Here is a 25,000-nt window from a genome sequence, read left to right as displayed (position 1 = left end):
AAGTAGCTTTACAAGGGATCCCTACCAACATCAAAACTTAGCATGGAAAAGGAGACATGACGCCTGTTAGACGATATTACATTTTTTCGGACAGAAACAACACTGTTAAATGTCATGTACTTATTTTACATCTGAGTACAGGGAGAGAATGTGTATAAAGAGCTTTTCCAAAAAACGTAACTATGCACCGCTCAGAGCGAGACTCGAACACAGGACCATCTGAAGGTGGGTGCCATTCCACATGACCATATAGCGGTTCATAATGATGGTGGTTTGATGGAGAGAGAGGGGGGGGGGGGGGCGTTAATATAGTCACGATAGTAGGTATGCTCAAGGTGTAAAAATTATCAACTTGCTCCAAAAGGAACAGATTTACACTGTTCATTTCTTAATATTATGCATCTTCTGGCAGCATTTATTTGTCAATACTGATCACCTCGCTAACGGTCTATAAACAACAAAAAGCTGAGTTCTGTTAACTTCATTAATTTTATTGAATGTTCAAGAACATACCTCTACATTCAAGCGACAGTATCGAGGTCTATGAAATAACTGGCTTGTTCCTGGTTCTTTAACGCTCAGTGGCATTAACAGTTGAATTACACAAAAAACCTAGCATTACAATTACCAATTTGGTCCAAATATGATATCCTATGACCGGCGTGCACTTATTTGCAGGTTTGATAACGCAAAAAATGACGCAAAATATTGTCCATTACAACAATGTTAAACTAGGCCCATAAGATGAGTCGGATGTCAGACCTGTATATATGTACACGTCACCTACGACCCATTTCTTTCTTTTCAATAGGAATCAATTAAATAGGCTGGGGATGAGATGAAACTATATCCTAACATATATTATTTTACCAATTCGTCGCAGTAGCTTTCAGTTTCGAAACCCATTGTTGAAAAATTACAAAGCAAAACAATAGGTCGATTTGCACGTATTCACGGTGAACACAATGCTCCCAAAGTAGTTAACAGTTCATTATAATCTCTTAATGATCCATCCCTTAGGTCGAGATAAGTAGCCGTTTAAAAAATATATTATAAAATAAAGGGAGTAAAAATGACTCTTATAAAAGACACAACACAAAGAAAACGCCGCTTCGGACTTTGATCTCCTTCAGGTAAACAAATAAAGGAAATATGTGTTATATTACATTTGTATTATGGTTAGTAAATGAGAAAAGTGAGTAAGAAAAGAAAATATTGAATTAGTTGAGTGACGTCAACTTAATTCGATCTATTGAGAGTCCAAGATCTTACACTATGGACGGCGGTATAGAGATGGCAGTTCGGTTCATTGATATCCGTTGCGCTGTGTGGGCTTGAGCAAGTCACCTCGCCCTAGTCAATTGGCGGCGCTGCACTGCGGCTGACGCCTGTGTATTCCAGTCTTCCCTTGGAATAGATCCTAGAGACAAATTTCCCCCATGGGATGAATAAAGGGGATTTTATTTATTTTATTTAAATTTTCTCCAGAAATAACAACCTTATTCAGGTTTTGTAGCGTTAAAAAGCTCCATTATAGTTACGTTTTGGATTTAAATGATGAAGAGGGTACATCGTAGAGTACCTCAACAAAATTTTCCCTTTATCTGGCTAGTGTAACTTGTATTTGATTAAACTGTGGTCTGGCGCATCAAGGCTATTCATAAAGTGGTAATCTCGAAAACCTTTCAGTCTTTGACTGATTGGAACTGTATTCGAGATAATGAATTATTTATATTTGGAACCAAGATGGATTAGCACTGTCCCAGACTGACAAAACTTCGTGGAAAGAAAAACACATATAGACTAGATAGATAAATACATATAGATAATATTAAGGTTACCCTCAATTTGCAAGAAATGTTCAAAACTTAGAAGCCTTTTCTTATATTTATTTTTTGTTGTTGAAAAGTTGATATTTGCAATATAATCTATTGATACATAAAGTAAATTTTTAAAAAAGAGTTTAAAGCTACTGTAGCAGCAATTCTACTTAAATCACCAGACTGGAATGATACATCTTTTACGTCGAAAAATGTTCTGAATGTTAGTTTTGTTTCCTTGTAATGATTTTAAAGCAATACAAAATTTCCTCCAATATCTCACACGTCTCGTTATAAATTTCAGACCTAACCGTCTTCACCATGAAGGTTGTGTAATGTATATGTAACTGCTCGAAGCTCAAAGAAATAAATAACAAAGTGAAGTTGAATGTAACCTTCAGTTTGATAAAGCAAAACAGATAATGTGAACGTTTCGGTTTTTCCATTTATCAACAAAACAAGATGAATGAAACACTACAGACGAATGAGATGACATGTGCTATTAACATTATGATCTTATATTATCACTTAGTCCATCCAAGCCGTCAGGTTCAACAAGCCGGAGTTTATCCCAGTTATTATGGCGTAAAGCGGACAATAGAATTTGCCTGCTACCCTTTGGATAGGACGGTAGTCTATCGCAATGTACTTTCCGCCAGATCTAACAGACCCAAATACCCAATCACTACACCCGATCTCAGTCTCTTTACCTGTGAAGCGAATGCTGCTCTACCATCTGCTGATCTATTTGAAGCAACGTGTTGTGACCAAACAATTATCAGACATCGTCCTTTGTCTGATTACGACAAGACGGTGATTGAGATTGCAAATTATTTGTTTCCAGATCTGGAATAAACATCATTTTATATTATTCATTTGTGTTAAAGATGAGAGATAACCATGATTTAAGCAACCACAACTCTTCAATAAGCGAGCTAATATTTTTTGTTCACCCAAATAAAAGCACGGTGTTAATTTCCTGTTTATTGGGTTTTTTTAATGAATGAATGAATTAATTAATACATTATTTACTGTCGGTAAAAATACATTTTATGCATCCATCTTTTATACAAAACAACAACCAGTAACAATGATAAAAATATATAAAAATAATAATTTGAAAAAATTATAATGTATATTTTCTTAATAAAATATGATTTAAAACCAATAAGACCTTTAAGGTTTTTCACCGACATAAGCATTAAAAAATACTTTGCACATAAATTAAATACTATATATTATACATAAAAATTGACATGCCTCACTGTTTCATTATATTTTTTTTCAATCGATAACCATATAATTTACATAATACTGCAAGCAGATTTTATTGCGTTAATAATAATAACCTATCTACATTATATTATATCTTTTCATAAATCTAATATCTAATGTTCGGTTAAAAGGTTCAAGTCGTTTGATTTCAATCGAAAACTTATATCATCAAGATAGCTGAACTCTTGGTGAAGATGTGAAAGTAAGATACCAAATTAGAGTAATGTCAAGCCCTGATTGATTGATTGAGTTTGTAAATGATTGATTGTAAAGATTACAAATTACTCCGTCTCTCACAGTATGATATTCAAGGTAAACTATTTATGTTCAGAATTTAATCTGGTCAAAATATACAACTTTTTTATTATGCTTCATAACGGATAATAAATATAGTAAGATATCGAAAAGGGGGATTCCAATAACTCAATTGGTAGAGCACTCGCTTCCCACGCAGATCGAGATCAATCCTGGGTCCAGTCGAGATGTTTTTCTCTAATTTCCCCCCCCCCCCCCACCTGTCAACCTAGCTGTGATTGGATAGGTAGGCCTGTTAGATCTGATGGGAAAGTACTTTGCGTTAGACTAGCGTCCGATCAAAAGGGGAGCGAGCAATTGATATTGTCCGTTTCACGCTAATGAAACCGGGATAATTTAGGGGTCCATGGGTAATGGCTCTGAAGGGACTACTTTTATGATAATAATAATAATAATAATAATAATAATAATGTAATAATAATAATAATAATAATAATAATAGATAATGATGATATAATAATAATATAATAATAATAATATAATAATAATAATAATAATAATAATAATAATAATGATGTTATGATGATGATGATATATAATAATAATAATAATAATAATAATAATAATAAAATAATATATATAATGATGATGATGATAATAATAATAATAATAATAATAATATAATAATAATAATAATATAATAATAAATATGATAATAATATAATAATAATAATAAATAATAATAATAATAATGATGATGATGATGATGATGATGATGATGATGATGATGATGATGATGATGATATGATGATGATAATAATAATAATAGTAATGATTATAATGAATGATGATATGATGAGATGAATGATGATGATGATGATGATGATAATAATAATAATAATAATAATAATAATAATAATAATAATAATAATAATAATCATTTTGACGCCAGAATTATAGATGTCTAGCCACAAGTGAAAAAAAAAATTCTGAACATTTTGACATCGAATTCAATCTTTTGGGCTGAATTCTCTCCGACGAAGTAACGATTAAGATGGTGGCCATATTTTAAGCAAATCATTTAGTACGACGGGTGTCTTTGGAACACATATCAAAATCAGTTTATAAAAAAAATATTCAAAGACATATCTGTCGTTCTGAAAAAAATGCTTATGTACGTTATTACTTCAAGAAAAGTTTTACTTTAAACATCGGTAGGATAAAATGATTCCCTTATTCACAAGCTGCCGATATTTTTAAATTCAAGACTTCTTAGAGGCCTCCAGTTTAAGACTTTTAACAACGTTTGGAGTCATTTAAATCAACGCAAACTGTTAAAAGACGTTATGTCAGTACATGATAACTCAAACTCTCATCGACCAACAGGACGCACGTGTAAACTTTAACTATTAAGCAGTTAACTGCCGTACTCTGGGAAGTCACGTATTTCAAATTTGGCGAGATAACTCGTCCTTCATCTATCGATTTAAATGTAATGCAAATTGATCGATATTTGAAGGACGAGTTTTCCGGCCAAGTAATTGTTAAATAGGGAATGAGATTAGCGGAAGAGTAGCGTCCCTTGATTGGACGTCACCCATAGTCTGTGACGTTACCGGCGGAAAATTTATTAGAGAGAGAACGTCATGTTGGTTGTGCGCATGCGTCACTCGTCCTCGTCCTGGTTAACAAATTAGTAGCGACTTGTTTTCTGCCACTTTCAATGCTAGGGCGAAGTGGAAACAGCTGGGTATCTGGAAGCATATCTAAGGTGCATAATATTTCAATAAGTTGACATTTGATAAGCGACTTGGCTGAGGTGTTTAATCAGAACTAGTTTATGTATTGATAGAAACATATTGGATACAAACCATTCCATTGCATTTAGAATGAATTAATTAGTCATCGCAATGCATTCATTAACTTAGATCAATGCATAATCATGTTGTATTGATAAACTGCAAGGCCTGCTGGATAGTAATAGCAAGCTTAGTCAGGATATATATAATATATATATATATATATATATATAATATTATATATATATATATAATATATATATATTATAATATATATAAATTCTCTGTTGGTTTTCCGTTGTTTTCTGTTTTGGTGAAAATGTTGTAGAGATCTAGATCTTTATAAGTTTTATCCTCTTCCTGGCTGTGATGGATGTGTCTGTATTTATTTCGTAATTAGCCAATGTTATTTCAACTTCATTTTACTGTTGTGTAGTCCGAGTGAATTCTGGGAAGTCATAACTTCTAAGGTTTCCTCACGGTTTTTCTGTACGTCTACAAAATATCAAATACATGTAACTCAATTGTATAGACAGGAAGGCGAGTGGGGCAGGCACTTGTGTAGATGAAAAGAGTTGAGTTGCCAGAAGAATTAAGAGAATAAAACATTTTGTCGTGATGAGAGTTGAATCTGAGATCTGACTGTTACCGCCAATACAATCAACACGATCGCTTCGAAAAACTTGGTTTCTAACGTAGGAGTAGTGTCTATCTTCTCGCATTAAGGTAGTCATAGAAACATTGAAATTTTTTATTGGTGATCTAAAAGCTATGAGTTCTATTCTCAAAACACACTTGAAACACAAAGACTATTGAGACATTGAGTGAGCTCCGATATTAAGGTAATATTAATATAGAAAGTTGAGTGGAGCCGGCCCTTATATTCATAATGGCAAGACATAAAAAAGTGGACAAGTACCAGAAAACAATAGAGATTATTTTTCTCGCTGATCAGAGTTAAACCCGACAATCGGCACCCACCGCCAGCGAGAGGGACGCTCAACAATCGACAACATCCGTCATGTTTAAACGTGTATTATCTCTCTTGGTCCCTCAATAATAATAATAATAATAATAATAATAATAATAATAATAATAATAATAATAATATAATAATAATAATAATAATAAAATATAATAATAATAATATAATAATAATAATAATAATAATAATAATAATAATAATAATAATAATAATAATAATAATAATAATAATAATAATAATAATATAATAATATAATAATGATGATATTTTGACACCAGAATTATAGATGTCTAGCCATAAGATTAAGTAGAGCACTGGATCAATGGGCCGATACCGGGCTTGAATTCAATGGAAGTATTTTTGAGACCCCAAACCCTGAGTAGATAGATCGTGATGAAAGTGTTTTGTGACACAGTAACATCCTATCAAAAGGGTGATAAGCGTTGTTCCTGTTCGTTAAACTTTACAGTATCCGGGATCACATCCGACTCCATGGGCTATGCTGACATACTCCAAAAATAAAATCATTAAGAATTTTTGCCGGCCAACTCGTCCTTCAAATATCGATCGATTAAAATGACCCCCATAGTGTCAACATCTCTGAAATGTGTGACTTCAATGCAAACTGAAGAATATGCGGCTATGTGGTCTAGTGGTATGACACTCGCTTTCGGATCGGAAGGTCCTGGGTTCGAGCCTCGCTCGGCGCATAGTTGAGTCTTTAGAGAAGGCTCTTTACGCACATTCTCTCACCGTACTCAGGTGTAAAATGAGTACCTGGCGGTTAACAGCGTTGTCTCTGTCCGAAAAAAATTGTAATATCACCTAACAGGCGTCATGTCCCGTCATAAATGTTAAATGTTGCTGTTGGTCAGGGAGCCCCTGTAAAGCACTTTGATCACTTTAAGTGGATATTACACTATATAAAAAATCTCAATCAGTATATTGTTAGGGGTCGGGGGGATAGGTGAATGGAGTCATTGTTAAATCTGTTCGACTTCATGTGAGAATTACTTGTTATTATTAATATGTTGTTATCATTACGAATATCCACATTCATTTCAATCACTTTGGCAATATATGACTCACCGTTTCAGAACGGTATTATGTCCGGATGATTATGGGGCTAAAAACAATTTCATATATTTAAAAAATCTCAAAGTCCTATTTCTTAATCTTATCATTTTAGTTAAAATTCACTATTTTAAAATCCGATTTCATCCGACATAATACCGTTTTGAGAAGATTGGTCATATATTATGTGTAACTCCTGTTTATATCGTTCGTTGGCTTGGTGTGTTATCTATACAATCATTGTTATTCCCACCAGGAAAATACCAAGGCAATGAAACGATAGGATGCCAAATGATAGGAATCATTCTTTGTTATGCTTAGATAACCAAACTGTTTGGCTTGTTCCTTAATACGCCTTCAAATTGACGACGTGCTAGAATCTGATAACGAGCAATGAGAGTGGAGGTGGATATTCTGTAGATAGTTGCAGCAGATATGACACGGGATTGTTTAACTGTCTATTGGTAAATAAATATCAACTATGTGTAAAACAAGAGTTGTTCCTTAACACACCTCTAAATTGATGACGTGCTGGAATCTGATACGAGCAATGAGAGTGAAAGTGGATATTGTGTAGATAGTTGCAGATATCTAGTACACAGGGTTGTTAAATCACCCGTTGGTAAATAAAGATCAACTTAGTGTGTTAAACAAGAGTTGTTCATTGACACGCTTTAAAACTGATGGAATCTGATATAAGCAATGAGAATGTAGTTGCAAATATGACACGGGACTTTTTGATCATCCGTTAACCTTGGCATGTCGAACATTTCTAATATAGATAGTATGCGCTTGGCTAGGAAGCTCATAACATTGCCATCCGGAAGTATAACGGACCAACACACAAAACTGTGTGTATCCATGAACGTTTATAGTCAGGTTAATACAGTTCAGTGAGCATTACTCATAAACGCGGATGGCAAAAAACAATAACAAAGACCCGAGTGACGTCATCTTCGAACTATCTATACCTGGACACTTGAGCATCTATATATCGCAATATCCACTAAAGTGCTTAGAACACTTAACAAGGGGCCCCTAGCCAACAGCAACTTTTAGGGACCATGGGGGACGGCAGTACACTTTTTTCCGACAGAGAAAACGCTGTTAACGGCCAGGTACTCTTTTTACACCTGAGTACGGTGAGAGAATATGAGTAAAGAGCCTTTTCCAAGGACTCAATTATGCGCGCTCAGAAAGGATCGGAAGACGACATAGCAGCACATAGCAGTCTAGAATCCTAGGACAAGAAAAGAATGAACAACATTTTTGTTTGTTTGTTTGTTAAACTTCCATGATACTTATGTAAAAGCGGTCATAAAAAGAAGTAAGCATACGTTTTATGTACATTTTTGGACTAATCGACACGGTGGCAAACAATCCTTACTGCCCTTTTAACGGGAATAAATTTCGTCTCTCTAAGCCTCATGACTGGCAGAGTAAATTATATACTCTTTATAGTCTCAATATCAACTTACATTTTGTATCTAGATCTCAGGCAAAGCAGTAACATTTATTTGTATACATGATAGATACCTTAAATAGTCTTGTCTACCAGATGGAAATATAAGTTGACATCGCATTCTTCATAAAGAAAAAAATATCTTGTTCTTTTAAAGGTTAATTTATTGGCCAATGCCATAAACTGAAAAAATGTCCGACAAGGTAGGACGCCAATAGCGAAAAATAGCATGATGTCAAAATACTGGTTCCAATCTCCTTGGAAGTGTGGAACCAGTTCTCCTGAGGGCTGGATACATACATTGTGCAACTGATCTTCTGATTTCATATTGATGGCATTTTATTTTTTAGCCTAAAAAAAGCTGGTAATTAATAAAGATCTGCCATCTTCGCTCTTAAACGCCCGTAACCATAATAATCTGCCTTTACACCCTGCTACTAATACAGTCATTTCACCTTATAATTTAATAAATAACAATGAAATAAACCAAAAACTGACGATCTAGCTTCAATAGAAGGGCATAAATCATTTCTCAAACTCAGAAAAGTCCTTTTGGCACAGTCGCAATATATATATATATATATATATATATATATATATATATATATATATATTATATTATATATATATTATATATATATTGTGTGTGTGTGTGTGGGTGTGTGTAATTCTAAGAAAACTGTTTTCATCTTCTAATTCAGATTCTTTTATTTTTTTAAAAACGTACATTCTTACTCTAAATTGCTTCACTACCATGACAATAATGACGTGTTTTTTCTATTTCTTTCTACAGATATGAGGCATCAATTAACCCGCATTCTATGTTGTTGAATGCATGTAAAGCTCACCATTAATACTCTCGGTAAAATTAAATAAAACAAACATGCAGACAATTGGATACACAATGGATACGGATCAATATTTTGTTCTCAACTTTTATGAGAGATACAATTCATCTTTATTCTTTTTTTTAATTTAATAGAATTTAGTCTGAAAAGCTGTTTTCTATATATAATACAGTAAGAAATAATTCAATATGTGATATGATTCAGGATAATGCTCTACTCGATTACATTGTAGAATTGAATTACTATGCTTGGGTAGCGGAGAATGGAATTGCACTTGGCATATTTCACTGGAAGTTCATGTAATATTGGAAGTAATAAGAGAACATACAATGCTGTTTGTGAGCTTATAGAGAGGGTCCGTCAAAATGCCCTGGTTTTTAATCAGAACAAGGCAAACGTAATGGATGGGAATGTTTCTAAAATGTTGATGGATGAATTAAGCGATGCATGGAATTGTTCTGTGCCACATATTGGATACCTTTGTACTTCAAGGAGCCGCTGGAATAACCACGATATTCTAATTATATCAGCTCGTCAGGTAGGATTAAGCTGCCGATTCGATATATCAAAGCATGGAGAGAAAAGGGTTCATTACGAACAAAACTCAGAACTCATCAACAGCCTGCAGCAGGCTTTCAAAATGGATATGATTGTATTTCTTATATCAGAACATGCCAACGGTATGTATTATTCTTACCAGCTTCATGGTTGTTGGAATGAAATATGTGGTTACTCGATGTGTGGTTCTAATTCTCGTTGTTTGATATTGGTTTCAAATACATCTCCGAAGCAGCTGGTGATTACATCCCATTGTCATTATCCTGGCCTACTGCCTTTATCATCGATACCTCACGAGTACAAATACCTCTTTAGCCTATTTATTCTGCCATCACCTCACTTGCATAACAAATTCGACATATTTTGTCGTTATTCATTACCTCATTGTTCAGAGTTCTGTTTTATCCAATGGATGTACGCATGTTCTGACAGGATTTCTTGTAAAAGTGCAAATGATAGCCAAGCAAATATCACCATCCACCCAACGTGTTTTTCAATTCAATTAAGCCACATTAACAGGAATGACAACTTATTGCAGATGATAGTACTTCCACATAACTCAGCAATCACGAATCTAACAACTCTCGTCGTTTTAGAATATCGGATTAATGCAGGAACAATTAAAATTAGCTCAAACTTTTATTCTATCGTAACACACGAAGGCAGCAAATCAAACATTTCTCAAGAAAAATATTCTAATAGAAAACAATCTTCCAGCAGGAATAGCCTTAACCAACGACTACCAAACTCAATAAAAACGCATCCCGTTAAAACGAAGACTTCATCACATTCATTAGTTTCAAACTCTTCAGTATCAACATCACCACGCCAACCATCCCCATTATCATCATCATCTCCATCATTAGCAATGTCGCATTCCCCATTCTGGTCAAATACTTTTGGAATTGTAGTTCTACTGCTTTTAGCCTTCTTATCCAGTCCAAGTCCAACAACAGCGAGAGAACCAAGGAAGGATATCAACCTTCACGCGTTTATGCCTCTTCAATACTTTTTGCGAAAAGAATACACCAGGGAATACAGCAACGCAAGGCTGAACTTTCTTCGTGATATACGTAACAGGGTTATGAAATACGGCCCTTTCATCGTGAGGGAAAACATCACCCATCTAGAACATGACAAACCCACAGAAATATTGGACGCCTTTTGTGCAAATGTTCTAAACGGAAAGACATCAGCAATAGTCAATATCAACAACCCATTAGGCATGCGCAGAAGACCGGCCTCAAACCGTTACATCTTAAACCTCGCACAGCATTGGGGTATTCCAACCATTTCCTGGGACACGGAATACAGCGGCGTCCCTCAGGTAAGGAAATAACAGATAGGTCCAAGCACGGGATAAATGTACATGTAATGAAACAAAATGCGTTTCTTTGAACTTTTGTGCCGAAAAATTAAACAGGAAAGGAATTATTTGAAAATAATTAGCCACCTTAAAAAAATCTAGTGAAAATCATTTAAGACTTCGTACCCAAAGAGATTGAGAAACCAAAAAGAATTTTGAGGTTGCCATAAGTTTTCCGCTTGTTATTGTTTTTACACTCAATATCCACTTAATAAAGCGCGAAAAGAACTTTAAAAGGGGTTTCAAGCCAATTTCAACGCTAAACAAATTAATTTAGCGCGCAACTTGATGCATTTCATGCGATATTACTAATTACCATTATTTTTTTCAAAATGAAGACAATACGTTGTTATCGAACAGTTTTTTATTTCTCAATTGAATTTATTGAGAAAATGTATGTTTAGAAAAAAGCTCTTTACCCATTTTCTTCTCAATACTCAAATTATGAATACCTGAGCAGTATAGTAACAGCGTTGCCCTTTGAAATAGAAAATGCAGTAAGACTATTCAGACCTGGTATATTGTGTTAAAGGTAGCTTAGTTTTCTGTCGTTTTTTGAAATTTTGGCGAGAAAATTCATTCTTCAAATATCGATTGATTTAAATTACCCTCATCTTGGTTTAAAAAAAAAAAACACTCTCAACTCAGAGACTTTGCCTTGTTCAAATAAGTGTTTTCCAAAGGACGGCAGGATTGATGTTGGGTTGTTGGGTTGGGATCCCTTGTAAAGCGCTTCGTACACATTGAATGAATATTGCATTATATAACGTCTATAGAATGTGTTATCATTTCAATGATTATACCAAATAATAATAATATATTTTAGGGACACGTAGTCATAATATTTGGTTAAATTCTGAACCACGCGGATAATACGACATGTCAATTAGATTGGTAGATAGATAGATAGACAGACAGATACGAGTAGATAGATAGATAGATAGATAGATAGATAGATAGATAGATAGATAGATAGATAGATAGATAGATAATAGATAGATAGATAGATAGATAGATAGATAGATAGATAGATAGATAGATGAAGAGAAGAAGAAGAAGAAGAAGAAGAAGAAGAAGAAGAAGAAGAAGAAGAAGAAGAAGAAGAAGGAGGAGGAGGAGGAGGAGGGGGAAACAACCATGAGCTTAGCAGTGGAAAGGAACAAAATAAATTCGAATATTAAAAAATCCATTAAACGCTATATAAATGATGTTGACGATGTAGATCTTTTATACGAGAAATTTTGTATAAATAAAATAACTAAAATATTAAATGACCAGTATCATCCACTAAGACCATCTAATTATTATGTCAGAAAGAAGTGGTCGCCCTTTCTCCATTTCAACGAAAACAGAGAGACACCGAAAATCTTTTCTGCCGTCCAGTATTAGGCTTTATAACAACAAGCAATAATCATTTTATATAATTATTTCTCATCTTTACTTTTTAAAATATAAATATTAATTCATTAATTTATTTGTTTTGCAATCTTTTCAATTTTCAATTTATAGTGACAGTTTTAACTGTTTTACAGTGTTGAAATTATTCATATTATAAAGCGCAGCTCTGGTTATAGAGCTGCTCCTTTTTAAAAATATATATACATCCTATTTCCATTGTATTTTTATCTTATTGTGTAAATTATAACACGTCTGTACAAAAAATTTCCTTTTTGGGATGCAATAAAGTATTATTATTATTATTATTATTATTATTATTATTATTATTATTATTATTTATATTATTATTATTATTATCATTATTATTATTATGAATGAAACAAAGGCATATTTTCTTTTATCGGTCTTTTTAAAAATATGTCTCGACAGTGAAGACCTGAATTCAATTTCTATTCATCGGATTAGATCTAAGAAAGGATACGTTATTCAATAAATACGTTTTTTTAAAGGTCAACCTTTCGTCCGTTTTCCAGGTCATCATGCCATATTGCTTTTTAGGCCAATAATAAAATACAGGATTGATTCAACTACAATATCGACAACAATATAAACTACACATGCCCTTATATTAGCGGTTTATTGTAATATACTTTATGGCTTTATTGATTTTGTTTTGTACTCAGTTTTGCAACAGGGGGCATTGCATCCATTCAATTACATTTACAATAGTTGTACTGTAAATGCAATTGAAAAAGGAAAAGCTTGGCAAAGATATAGACCAGGACAAAAAAGATATTTCATTAAGCGGGCCTCCACTAGGGATGTAACCTTAGACTTTTACTTTTATGGGAAATGTGTTGATCCTTACGTTGGTTTCGACACATTTCGTTACACGTACTATGAAACGAAATTGATAACTTCCACTTTAGAGGCTTTTTCTGCTTAGGACTTGTATCGAGAGTATACAGTATTGACACTAAATGCAGTGCAGTATTGCAAAGTGAGCTAAAGTATTTATGTTCTTTGCTCAACAAATGTGAATAAATGAATAAAATGAGATGCCGACAAAGGAGCTGAATCACGGGTTATCCACGTGTAAGTGCAAAGCCTATTCCGCTCGGCTAAATCGCCCTTTGTTGGTTTCTATTTACTACTATACTAAATTAATTAGGAAGCCTACTTATTTAATAAATCATATATATATATATATATATATATATATATATATATATATATATATAAATTTATCAAATTATTTATCTGTTTGTTTCGAACATGACAAATAAATATGGTAGGAGACATAATATTTTATTTAAACCTCATTAATGTACAACTCAGAATAAAATGATAATTTGATTGGAGCAGGCATTGGATTTATTTAAATATGATTTTTAAAATTGTATCAATTTCATCTTCAAATAAAACCAGAATTCCTGTAAAAATCATAATCCCTCTCTAACGGATTTGGTCATGTACTCATTTACAGCTTAATCGGGTTTTAAAAAGCTTTATTCAGGGTAGAAGAAAACTGTGAAAGGAGCTCAATGTTGCGTGGCTTTTGCACAAGCTTAGACAATGGAACTAATACATAAATAAATAGCTTCCCTTTATTCATCGCATAGTAGAAATGTTAAGGGAAAACTGGAATAATCCGGGCGTCAACCGTAGTGTAGCGCCGCAAACTGAGCTACGGCGAAGTGACTTGATCAAGGCAGCGAGGCAATCGAAGTCAATGCCTTCGGGTACGAAGCAAAGACTGATCCACACTGCCCTAGGGTATTAATGCAGCTTCATTTACGGTAGTTCACATAATATGTGAATCCCCGTGGCTATCCGGTATTCTGTCGGAATGAAGTAGAGTAAGAAGAGTAAGAAATTTAATTTTAAATTCAAAATAATAAAAAGAATATATATAAATCTGAACAAGTGTGTATGAAAGGTGCCAGATAATGCACATTAAAAAAAAAAATTCAACCCCCCCCCCCCCCCCCCCCCCCCCAGAAAAATCAGTCTACCTCGACTGGGGAAATAAAAAAATAAAATAAAATCTAAAATTCCTGAACTTCAAGAGATGAAACTCTCTATCCTCAATGGATGAATTTATCTGGTATCAAATTGTAAGTTAAACTTAATTTTTAAAGGTATTAAACATCAATCCCAATCCGACATAACACTGTTTCAGACGATTGGTTACATATGGGCTGCCATTTCAGAAATATCACTATAATGGTTTGTATCTTATTAACATTTAACAACAAATCTCACACAATGACATGAACACAATGAATATAATAGCTTTGAAAAAGAACAAAATACCAAACACGGAACGCTTCGGGCTCAGATCCCTTCTTCAGCCAATAACAGTTAATAATATTAATACATCATTTAAAATCCGGATAGACCGCTTTGTATTGCTTTGACACAATGACAAAACTTGAAAAAAAAATGTCCAGGAACCGACCGTTTCAATAAAATGACCTGTGAAATATCCAAGTCTCAGGTTCAATAATTTTACAGAGACTAGTTGTAATTTAACCCCTCGATGTATGGAGTAATTTTTTTGGCAAAACTGTAAAAAGCTTTTTTTATTTGTACCGAATAAATTCTCAATGCTAGTCAATCTAATAAAGTACAAGAAGGCGATTTATTATCTTTACTATGAGTTTTCTAAAAGCCTTTTTTTCCAAGTTTTGAAATGATAAAAGTCAAACAAAATGCTGGCAAAGTCAAAAGATGATTGAAAAGGATATTGAATACTATTGGTCTCAGACATCATTTAAAACTCTAAAATGGTATCCTTGGATTATTATAATTCTTGGTCGAATCCCTCTTCTTGAACATTGAAAAATTATTGTGTTTGTCAGGATTATATATTTTTATCTTAAAAGATTATCATATCATATCATATCATATCATATCAATAATAGGGCTTCAAATGGACCGAGTGGTCCTTAAATACCCTTAAATCACAAGTAACAACATAATATACGTTATTCATAGCATATTCGTGGAGATAAAAATTTTAAAATGGGAGGAACAACGGATAAAGCATTGAAGAAAGTTGAAAATAAAAATAAATGAATAGATAAATATAAGGATGAATAAATGAATGAATAAATGAAAAACGTTGAAAAAAAAAGCAAAACAAACATCCATTCTTATTATTGACCTATTATGAATGGTCAGTCATAGGTATTTTAAACGAAAACAAAATTAGACATCATTAATACAATATGACTAGCAAGAATGCCAAAATCAAAACAATGACATTTTAAATAATGGTCTGTTATAGATCATCGTTGAAACTTTATTTTATTTATTTCTAACGCCAAATCATTGAACTTCTACAAAGATGCTTTAAAAGAAAATGTATTTTTGTTATTACCACGGTCCGATGACTGATATTTCTTGAATGAATCTAAAACGTCGTTTCAAATAATTAAGAACTAGTTAATGTTTGATGAGTCATATAAATGATTTTAAAACATATTTTCATTTTCTCTAAGTTTGAATGTATCAAGCATAATAATAACTCTACTGGTCGTCAAAAAATAAACATGTCATCGTGAATAACGCATATAGAAGGAATTAAATTGACGTCACTCAGGTCTTTGTTATTGTTTTTTTTTTGCCATCCACATTTATGGGTAATTTTCACTGAACTGTATTATCCAGACTATAAAAGTTCATGGTTACACAGAGTTTTGTGTGTTGGTCAGATAGACTTCCGGATGGCAATGTTTTGAGTTTCTTAGCGAAGTGCATACTATCTATAAATCAGACTGTGCACTTTTAAGCGTACACGTATTGTTGGAACGTGATATCGGATTGGTGGATGTTGTGAGTATCTTACCACTACCTCGCTATGTTTGAAAGTATTTTCTCCAAGATGACCGTCATTAAAATTGATCGATATTCGGTGGGACAAGTCTTCTGGCCAAAATCTTAAATACGTGTTTTTCTCGTGTCCGGCAGTAAACAGGTTAATGAGATGTCACAGCGTGGCCTTCGTAAACTCATGGCCTGACACTGACCGTTGCCATCGTTAACGTATAGCCTGACACCGTGGCCTTCGTAAAGTTATGGCCTGATACTGACCAAAATATGACGTCAAAATGCCAGGCTTTGGCCACAAAAGAAAACAAATCGTGAGTTGTATTCAATAGTTCAACCTATGGGACCACTCCATGAGCACTACCAACGACAACTCACTAGGCGGTGCAAAAATCAAATGATGAGGTCAAAATGCCAGTCTTTTTGGGTTTCAGTGTCAGGCTATATAACTTAACAATGGCTACGCTGACACTGATCAAAAATTGCGTCAAAGGACAAGTCTTTGACCGCAAAAGAAAACAAATCGTGAGTTGTATTCAATAGTTCAAGCAATGGGATCACTTGTTTCCTTGAGCACAACTAAAAACAACTCACTGGGCGGTCCACAAATCTAAAAATGACGTCAAAATATGGGTCTCAATGGGTTTTAGTGTCCGATAAGTTAACGATGGCTACGGTCACAGCCGTCCAAGAAAACCTACTTGAGATACAAGATTTTGTTATAAGCCTTAACCCATGCATACTAAATGCCTTTCAAAACTAGAAATAGCAGTTGAAATATGAAAAGTATTCTTAAGTCAAACTTTTAATTGCTGAAATTAACTGTTATTCAATCTTAAAGATGGATCAATATGTACAATAATTTGGTTCCCTCTACAATAATCTTACATCAAGCAAACAGATAGGGCCCGGAATTATATTGCATCTTTAGCAATTTGATGTTGACATGGATGACTCAATTAAGTTGAGGAGAGTTTTGTCAAAATGTTCAAAGCAATAGATTGATACATCCTATAATTAATTTGCAAGACACATGGAAAAAAATATATGAGACGCATCGTCTCAAAACAGTGTTATGTCGGGTGGAATAAGACGTTATAACACCCCTCTACTCTTTGTCTTAGTAAATAATCCAATCAAAAATAGTGCATAATATTAATCGCTAACCTCCACCATGCGCCGAACTGAATATAATTGAGTTGGGTCACATTGAAAAATTATTGTGTTTGCCAGGATCACATATTTTTATCTTAAAAGAATATCATATCAGATCATATCTTATCATATCATAATATCAATAATAGGGCTTAAAATGGACCAAGTGTTCCTTAAATACCCTTAAAAGACAAGTAATAACATGATATAACTTGTTAAGCCACTTAGATAATAAAAAAAGGGATTAATACGCAACAGTGTGATAATTTTTGTTTGAAATCTATTTCGAATCTCGATTTACTTAAAAATAATAATATTTACTCTTCTGATATTTTCATTTTTACTGACTTAAACGATGATTTTATAGGAAATTGTAAAACTGGAGTGTTATAATACAACCATTTTGTTACTAACATGCATGCTTTAAATTCAATTCATCAGGCAGACGTTGAGTACCGGACACTCCAACTTGCCCCGACGGTGAGTCACCAAGTAAGAGCCATGATAAGCCTCCTAGAGAGATACAACTGGACGCATTTCTCCATCATTACCTCTCGCGTAGCCGGGGATACGGAGTTTGTTTCATCACTGGAAACCTTTGTGGACATCAGTCAAAAACTACCACCCAGTACAAATGGTGTTAAGCGGAAAAGGTAATCGAGTTTGAGGCTATCTAGATCCTTGCATTAAAGAAAATTAAAATTTATATAGCGCAATATTCACTTTACTTGCTTAAAGCGCTTTACAAGGAATCCCTAGCCAACAGCAACGCTTAACATTTAGGACCGAGCATGACGCCTGTTAGGTGATATTATACTTTTTTCCATACATAGACAAAACTTAAAACGGTCAGGTTCTCATTTATTTTACATCTGAGTACGTTGAGGTAATGTGAGTAAATAGTGTTTTCCTAATGCTCAACTATGCGCCGCTCATAGCGGGATCGAACCCAGACCTTCCGATCCGAAGGCGAGTGTCTTACCACAAGACTACCATGCATAGCATGGAGGTTCAGAGCTCCATTGCTAAAGTACTCGATCCAAAAGCAATGGTGCCAAGTTTAATAGAGATTTTTTTCACCTCTCAATCCAGCACATAATGTATGGATCTTTTTTTTTAAGGTCTGGCAATAAGTATATTGTTATACACTAGCGTCATATCCAAGCGTAAACAGGCAAGCTTGATTTAATCTTTGTGTGATGTGTTTATACAGTGTAAATAGGTAAATAGATTGACTTTTTAACAGTTGTGTATCATCCATTCATTTACGTCATGGGTCATACGCTTGCAATGTAATATGACACGCATTCATAAAATATTATGGAATTCACAATGGTTTGCAGGTTAATGTTCTGTTGTAAATTATTTTAGAGGTCAGTTTTCAAGTGTGACATATGGTGCATAATCGTTGGAATTTAATACCCACTGTCGGTCAGTCAATGTACTTAATAAATAAGCGAGTTTCACAAGCAGAAATTACTTTGCGATCGACGATGGTGAAATGCAAGAGAAACCACGATGACCCATTAACAGAAATGGCGCTGTTGCCGACGTGCCCTTAGTTGTATACGTCGGCTTTTGTCATTATTATTATTATTATTATTATTATTATTATTATTATTATTATTATTATTATTATTATTATTATTATTATTATTATCATTATTATCATTATTATTATTATTATTATTATTATTATTATTATTATTATTATTATTATTATTATTATTATTATTATTATTATTATCTTCTTCTTCTTCGTTCCTCTGATGGACATCTATGGCTGCAGTCCGATATCTGCTATGAAGTCTGTGGTCCGCTTTAGGTCCTCAGCCTCACCATAGAGCTTTGTGTTGAGTGTTGTAGGGGTGACCCACTGGTTCGAACGTTGCACGTTGTATAATGGGCAATCCATAAGCACATGTAAAGTGGTTTCATGGTCGGTTCCACATGGGCAATAAGGGTTGTTCCAATACCTAGCTTTGTAAACATATGTCCTCTTAGTCCATTGTGTCCTGTTCGGAGGCGGAATAGAGTGACTTGGCTACTTCGCTGAATGGCATGGATTGGATCCTGCTTGTTGTGTTCCAGGTGTGTGTCATTCCTTTCTTTGTCTATTTTTAGCTTTATTATTTTCTTTTGCTGATGGTAAGTGATTGACGACTTCGGTTGTTCCTTTTGGGCTCCTTCTTTGGCCAGTTGATCGGCAATTTCATTTCCATATATACCTACATGACTTGGAATCCACTGCAGCACAATTTTTCCTGTTTTATCAGATAAGCCCTCAAGGGCCTCCACAGTGTGTGCGGCTTCAGAGTCCTGGTAATTTTCAATAGACCGGAGAGCATCATCAGAGTCTGTCAAGTAAACCACATTTTTCCCGTATATTCTGTGATCTCTGGATAGTTCTTTTGTTGCATTGAGGATGGCTTTTTCTTCAGTTTTAGTACTTGTGCACATTGAACCCACTGATACAGATATTTTTGTTTCTGTTTTATCTGTCCAGTGTATGAGTGCACCAGCACCTCCATTCATGAGGGGGCCGGAAACTGAGCCATCTGTATAAACTCTTATCCAGTTGGTCATTGGGTATTTTTTATCGATCATCTTTAGGGTTTGAGCATTGTCATTATTGCTTCGAATGTTTTTCTTGTTGATGGTTATGGATTTTTGTTTCTTTTTCCACGGTGGTGGTTTGAGATTTGGGACATTGATTTGGGCAATATCTTCCTTTGGTGTCACTTTATATTTGCTCTCTAGTTTTTGTCCCAAGGCGATGAAGTTTTCCCTTTTGAGTCGATTCTCTTTCTTTTCCATTGTACTTGGATGCAGTGGTTGGGATTCCATGAATTTTATCTTTGAGAATTGTGTCATTATTTTTAAATTTCGTTGTTCTTTGAGAGGTTTTATTCCTGTGTGGGTTTCCACCTTGTGAATTGGTGTTGTTTTCATTGCTCCAGTGATCACGCGTAGGCATTGGTTTTGGACTTTTTCAACCTTTTGAAATTGAGCCTGTGAGCACGTTCCCCATGCCGATATGGCATAGTCTATTGCAGGTCTTACATATCCAAGATATGTCTTCTTCAGGACGTTTGAGTTTGCTCCCCATTGCGTTCCAGCAAGTTTTCGGAGAAGCTGCATTCTCTTGTACCCTTTCTGTTGACTTTCATCTATTTGATGTTTCCAAGTGAGTCGAGGGTCAAATTTCACTCCTAGATACTTAGGCATAAGGTCTTCTCTCAGAATCTTTCCATCCAAAGTTAATCGCATAGATTGCTTTTTGGTTGATAAGCTGAATGTTGTGTATGTGGTTTTATCAGCATTTACTCTCATACCCCAGTCCTTTTATCCAGACTTTGTCAAATGCCTTTTCCATATCCACCCAAACTGTGACTGTGTGTTTTTTTTCTTGGTAACCATTTTCGATCAGCTGCGAGATGTATGTTATCTGGTCCTCTGTGCAGCGAAATTGTCTGAAACCAGCCTGTTCATCTGATATCAACTTATTGCTTTCTAAATACCATTGGAGACGGCGATTAACAATTCTCTCCATCAGTTTACCCAAGCAGCTTGTCAAACTTATTGGTCGGTAGCTTTCGGGTTTATTCTTTGGCTTGCCATCCTTCTTTATTGGTATCAGGTTGCCTGTTTCCATTTGAGCGGAAGTTTACCCTGTTTCCAACTTGCATTGAACAGTTGTTTCATTTTCCTCTTTGTGGGGGTTCCTAGGTGTTTCAACATGTCATTAGTAACATCATCTGGACCTGGTGATTTGTTCGTTTTTAGAGATTTCAAGGCAATTTCTACTTCTTCTTTTTTAATCGAACTGAACATGACATCATCTGGGGATTGTGTATCCTTCTGTTTTCTCAATTCTTTGTGGACTTCTCGTTTTCGTTCTTTTCTAATCTGTATACTCCCAACACTTGAGTACTGCTTCATAAAACAGTTTGCTGCTTGTTTTTTGTTGAGAATCCTCCCCTGATCATCTTCTACTGATGATGCAGCATATCTGTTTTCTTGTCCACTTAGAGCTTTGGTTAGGTTCCATAACTTTCTTCCGTCTCTGTCGTAGTCAAGTTGTCTGGTTTTTTCATGCCATGCTTCCTGTTTTGCTTTTATTGTTTCTTTCCTGAGAGTTTTTTCAGCCTCTTTGTAAATTTCCATATTCTCATCATTTGGCTCTCTCTCTGCTTTTTTTCTGTGTTCAGTGACTTGGCTGTTGAGACTTCCTAATTTTTCAGTCCATCCTGGACAGTAGTCCTTTCTTGATCCTCTGGGGATTGATTCTTTTGCAGCTTTCATGATTGATTTTGTGAAAGCTTTGGCTGATTTTTCTACATTCCTTGTTTTACAGTTTATCTCTTTTGTATAACTATCAGTCAATTTTGAAAACAGAGTCCAGTCTGTTTTTTTATAATTCCATCTCGGAGGTGGTGCCTTTCTGTCTTTTGCATATTCTTCAGTTATTTCAACCAGAATGGGACGATGATCACTTCCTGCCAGTTGTTCCTTTATATGTTTACTGACTTTTCCGGTGAGATCTTCAGATATGAGAGTTAGGTCTTGAGTTGATGTTGTCTTCCATGCTCTTGAGAAGTATGTATCTGGGTCATCTTCATTTCTGACAATTTGAAGCTTACTGTCTGTAAGCCAATTTTCAAGGGTTTCACCTTTTCTGTCTAAGTCATTGTATCCCCAGCTTGGGGAGTGGCTATTGAAGTCTCCCACAACAATGAACTGTTCTTCTTCAATTATTATTATTATTATTATTATTATTATTATTATTATTATTATTATTATTATTATTATTATTATTATTATTGTTATGCGAATCTTTGTGGGTTTTGTGGAATGGCACTCGCTTCTGGTTCGAGTCCCATAAGGGCGAACCAAAGTTAAGACCTTGGAAAATCTCTGTACTCATGTTCTCCCACTATCCCATCGTACTTAGATATAAAATGAGTGCTTGGCCCATAACAGCAATGTTTATGTCTAGATAATCTTGAGCTTTTCTATAGAACAATATCCATTAAACTTGCTTAAAGCGCTATACAAAGGGTCCCTGACCAACAGTAACAAATAGCATGTAGAACGAGTCATAACAATTCTATTCTCACAGAGACAACGCTGTTAAAAACTGTACTCATATTACACCTGAGTATGGGAAGAGGAAGTGAGGATAGCAACTTTTCCAAGGACTCAATATGGGTTGAGCGAAGCTCGAACCTAGGACCTTCCGATCTGAAAGCGAGTGACATACCACAAGGCCACATCGTCACACAGATAAACAAAATCTAATAGCGCCTTACAGACGCCACAGTAATCTTGTAAAGCTTTTAAAGTACTTTTAATGGATATTTCTTAAAGGTTACTTTTTTTGCAATTTGAAAAAAAAAGTGGAAGATTATAAACATATCTATGCATTTTGTCCTCAGACTGGAAATCCTGACAAGGGTCCACATTGACGACACGAAACAGTCCAAAGAAAAGTTGTCCAGATTTGTAGGAAGTGATACCAGAGTATTTTTGTTGCATTGCAGCAGGTAATGCATAACAATCTTCTTCTTTTTCTTTCAGCTTACCGTGCAGATTGCAGGGTTGCCATAATGAATGCCACATCTCCATGCATCTCGGTTCAGCGCATCATCTTCCTCCAGGCCTAGTTCTTTCACGCCATCCTTTACCTTATCCCACCATCTTGTCTTTGGGCGTCCCTTTTTCCTCTTTCCCACTATTTGTAAGTCCAATACATTCCTTCTTATGTACTCCCTCTCTCGTCTCTTCTTTACATGTCCGAACCATTTCATAATGGTAATACAAAACAATATGTTATATTAATACATACGTGGCCCACTTTTTCAATCCAGTATTCTTGGGTGGGATCCTTTGACATCCCATGCTGGGCAGGAGGTAACTTATGTGTCTTCTAACCTCCTCCCTCCCCCCCCCCTCCCCACAAGGCTGTCTGTTTTCCAACGTGCTTTCTGGCTTTGTCTTGGAATGGGATCACTTGATTTTGTGTTGACCATTGAGTCCTTGACTGAGAGGGAAACAAGTTTTAGTTTTGGGAGATGATATTTTAAAAAAAAAAACCTTGTAATTCATCTCTGTGTCATGTTTGGTCTGTTGTTTTAAAAAAATATATTAATGGTTTGTAAACATTCGAGTGTAGTTCCTTTTATTGGAGTCCTGTGCTTATGCCTGGATGAAACTTTTAGGTGGTCTCAAATTAATGCACACTAATAATATGCTCTTGGAATCTACATCTGTCCACTCTCTGAACCATTCAGCTTCGTTTTACTTCTACGTGAGTGTCTTTTATTGTAAATCTAGAATTCTTGACTATCCCATTTTCTTCCATTTTATTGACGCTGAAATGACCTAAATGTGTTGCAAGCGCCGTAAAACCCTTAAAACAAATAAACAATCCGATATTCTGGCAGTATAAATTAAATATGGTAAACTGACTTTAAGGCCTTAATTATTTTATTTTATTTTAATTACTGCTCTACATTAAGAAGAATGAACGTAGCTTATCATGCCATTCAAGTCTCACATTTTGCCATTTTTACCAGTCTTAATTTAAATTCAAATGTTAGAAACTGAGTTACCTTGACAAAATACCCAATTGATACGATGGATTAAATAAGTGACCCTCTGACTCAATATTGTATTGTGTTGTGATGCAGGAGATGCCTTAAAGTAGATTTGAAATTTATATAACACGAATTCCACCCGCACCCCCCCCCCCCCCCAACCACCCCTCCCACGAAAATTAGTTTTCCGCAGTCCAAGACATTTTCTTTATTATATTCAATTAAGCATGCCCACTTCTAACCCAACTTTCACTTAACAAAAAAAAAAGTGCTGTACATTTAATGCCCATTCCATCTCGACTTAATCACGTTTGGAGGCAAGGTGTCTGATACCCACAGTTGTTTAGCCCTTTTTCACCAGATTTATTATACATGCTCATTGCTCCTCACCTACATTTTCCACAACCGAAAATAAACCGAATATATATATATATATATATATATATATATATATATATATATATATATATATTATATCTGGCTTGTAGTATCTGTCGATGGTTCATAGATTATTATATATTGCGGTTTATATTCAACTCGGTAAGAACCAATTTGGAGCTCAATAAATATCT

The 25,000-nt window shown here is 34.6% G+C and overlaps 1 protein-coding gene across 2 annotated transcripts in view; it reads left to right on the top strand.

Annotated features, from left to right (window-relative positions):
- Positions 1-25,000, top strand: part of LOC144972789 (glutamate receptor ionotropic, NMDA 1-like) — a 240,145-nt gene that overhangs the window by 168,987 nt on the left and 46,158 nt on the right. For both annotated transcript variants that reach the window (XM_078914426.1, XM_078914427.1), the window contains 3 exons: positions 9,464-11,403; positions 18,271-18,482; positions 23,268-23,375. In XM_078914426.1, coding sequence (XP_078770552.1) covers positions 9,781-11,403; positions 18,271-18,482; positions 23,268-23,375 — 1,943 coding nt within the window. In that variant the 5' untranslated portion in view covers positions 9,464-9,780. The remainder of the gene's footprint in view (positions 1-9,463; positions 11,404-18,270; positions 18,483-23,267; positions 23,376-25,000) is intronic.

Source organism: Berghia stephanieae, chromosome 5 (genome assembly GCF_034508935.2).
Source record: "Berghia stephanieae isolate SIO BIC M18660-M18661 chromosome 5, UCSD_Bste_1.3, whole genome shotgun sequence".
In the NCBI taxonomy this organism is placed as follows: Eukaryota; Metazoa; Mollusca; class Gastropoda; order Nudibranchia; family Aeolidiidae; genus Berghia; species Berghia stephanieae.
Note: the sequence above shows the minus strand (reverse complement) of the source record. Positions and strands in the feature narration are given on the sequence as shown.